At 39.2% G+C, this 1,934-nt stretch overlaps 1 protein-coding gene across 1 annotated transcript; it reads left to right on the top strand.

The window, feature by feature from the left end:
* The first annotated feature begins 482 nt into the window (after positions 1 to 482).
* Positions 483 to 1,394, top strand: LOC148815816 (G protein-coupled receptor 4-like). Its single transcript, XM_088904700.1, has one exon. It carries the CDS (start codon positions 483 to 485, stop codon positions 1,392 to 1,394), a length of 912 nt encoding a protein of 303 aa, XP_088760826.1.
* The last annotated feature ends 540 nt before the right edge of the window (positions 1,395 to 1,934 follow it).

Here is a 1,934-nt window from a genome sequence, read left to right as displayed (position 1 = left end):
AGAAAACGTATTATTATTCTGTGTACAATACAGCACCATAAAAGGAAAGTGAATATGTAAGTCTGTATAATGTAGTTACTGTATATGGTACCTCTTGAAGTTAATCCAATCCATAACATCAGTGTGAAGTCTTATTAATCTACAGCTGGTATTGATTTAGTTCAGTGACTGATACGTTGTCCTGTAAATATCATGAACCCCACTGCAAACCATGTTCATCCTCTGCAAGCAGCAAGGACAGTGGGAATAAAACACTGCTTTTTAAAATATTTTTAGTCCCACCCCAATCATCACACTTCATCTGGGGGTCATTCATCATTGTCATCAATGGTCATTGCTTGCCTGTTCAAGAGAAAGTCCATTTGACATTTGATTTGCCTTCCTGATAGTGATCATCAATTATGCATGAAGACTAAAAGCTTCCTGTTTTGGTGCAAAAACCTTAACCGTATGCTTCGTCTCTCTGCTTTCTACAGACCACAATGGATACTTTGTATGTAAACACAACCTTCCTGCCCAACTACAATGTACCCAATGCTACTGCAAAGCCTTGGACTCCTTATGATGGCTGTGAAGAAAGAGTTGCTGGTATTTTATTTGATCTAGCTGTACAAATTTTCAATGTGTTTTTGGGTCTACCTGCTAATGTGATGATTCTGTGGTTTATACTGAGAAAAAAAAGTGAATCCTCCACTTCCGATATCTTCATATTTAACCTGGCTGTACTAGATGGCTTCTTTGGCTGTATGGTCCCTATTGATCTGGTTAACATGTTTTTGCTTAATAACAAGGACATCTGGTACATCTTAATGTTCACTTATGGTATAAAAGACATGGGGGGGCCCCTGTTTCTCTCCTGTGTCTGTTTAGACCGGTACGTAGCTGTGCTGCATCCCATCACTTTCACAGGTCTCAAAGATCACAAATACAGAGCAGCCTGCTCAGTGGTGGTGCTGGCCATCACGTTAGCCTATGCCATCACCAAAGCCATTGGGGGGATTGAGAACTTTGAGAAGGTATTCACTGTCAGCATCCTCACTGCCTTTGCCTTCATGGTCTTCTGTAACATCTCCATCCTGTGGGCACTGAAAAGATCTGGACCAGGGAAAGATGAGATGCACCCCATGAAGAAGAAGGCCTTCAAGATGGTTCTGTCCATCCTGGCTATTATAGTGTTTAATTATCTCCCACCTGTAGCTCTTTTCCCATTCCAGCAATATTATTCTGTCGATGTGTTTAAGTGCTACATCCAGCCCTTCGCCTTCTCCTTCGTCAACATCAGCAGCAGCATTCAGCCCTTACTCTACATGTCCAGAGTGAAGAAGATACATTGTTTTCCAAGCTTAAGCAGTAAGATGTGCAGCTCAGCAAAGAGAGCCAGTGCAGAAAGCTAGAGTTTCCTATAAAAGAAACAGTATATTTGGATTTCAGATCAGCAAAGGATTTCCATTCTCAATCCCACCCACCAAACCCTTCTTTATACCTGCAGAATTTTGCAGTAACCCTTGCAATTCTGAACAACGGTAAAAAAAAGCAATACCCTAGGACAGTGCCTTGCTGCTGTTTTGTTTTCTGGTTTTTACTCCAGCTAGGTTTTTAATTGCAAGCAGATTGATTTCCAAATTCTATTTTAGTTTATTTTTTTAATGATGCTAATTTAAAACACTGTCAGAGTGCTTGATACATTATCATTCCATTCTATAGTATGCCTGGGGATTGGAAATTGATCACCAATTAAGAGATGTTTAATCAGAAATAAGAGTTTAAATTATTAATTAGGAAGCTGAGCAGAGACTGTGTTAAGTTCCGTATGCTGACATTGTTGTAAGTAATGTTTTTTTAGCTAGGGTATTTCTGAAATACTCTATAAAACCTCTATACAGAATACACAAAGATATAACAATCAGTAATTGCAACAGTTGCAAATATAATTC

Source organism: Atractosteus spatula, chromosome 24, assembly GCF_055471065.1.
Source record: "Atractosteus spatula isolate fAtrSpa1 chromosome 24, fAtrSpa1.hap1, whole genome shotgun sequence".
NCBI classification, from domain to species: domain Eukaryota; kingdom Metazoa; phylum Chordata; class Actinopteri; order Semionotiformes; family Lepisosteidae; genus Atractosteus; species Atractosteus spatula.
This window is presented reverse-complemented; position numbering and strand designations above follow the sequence as displayed.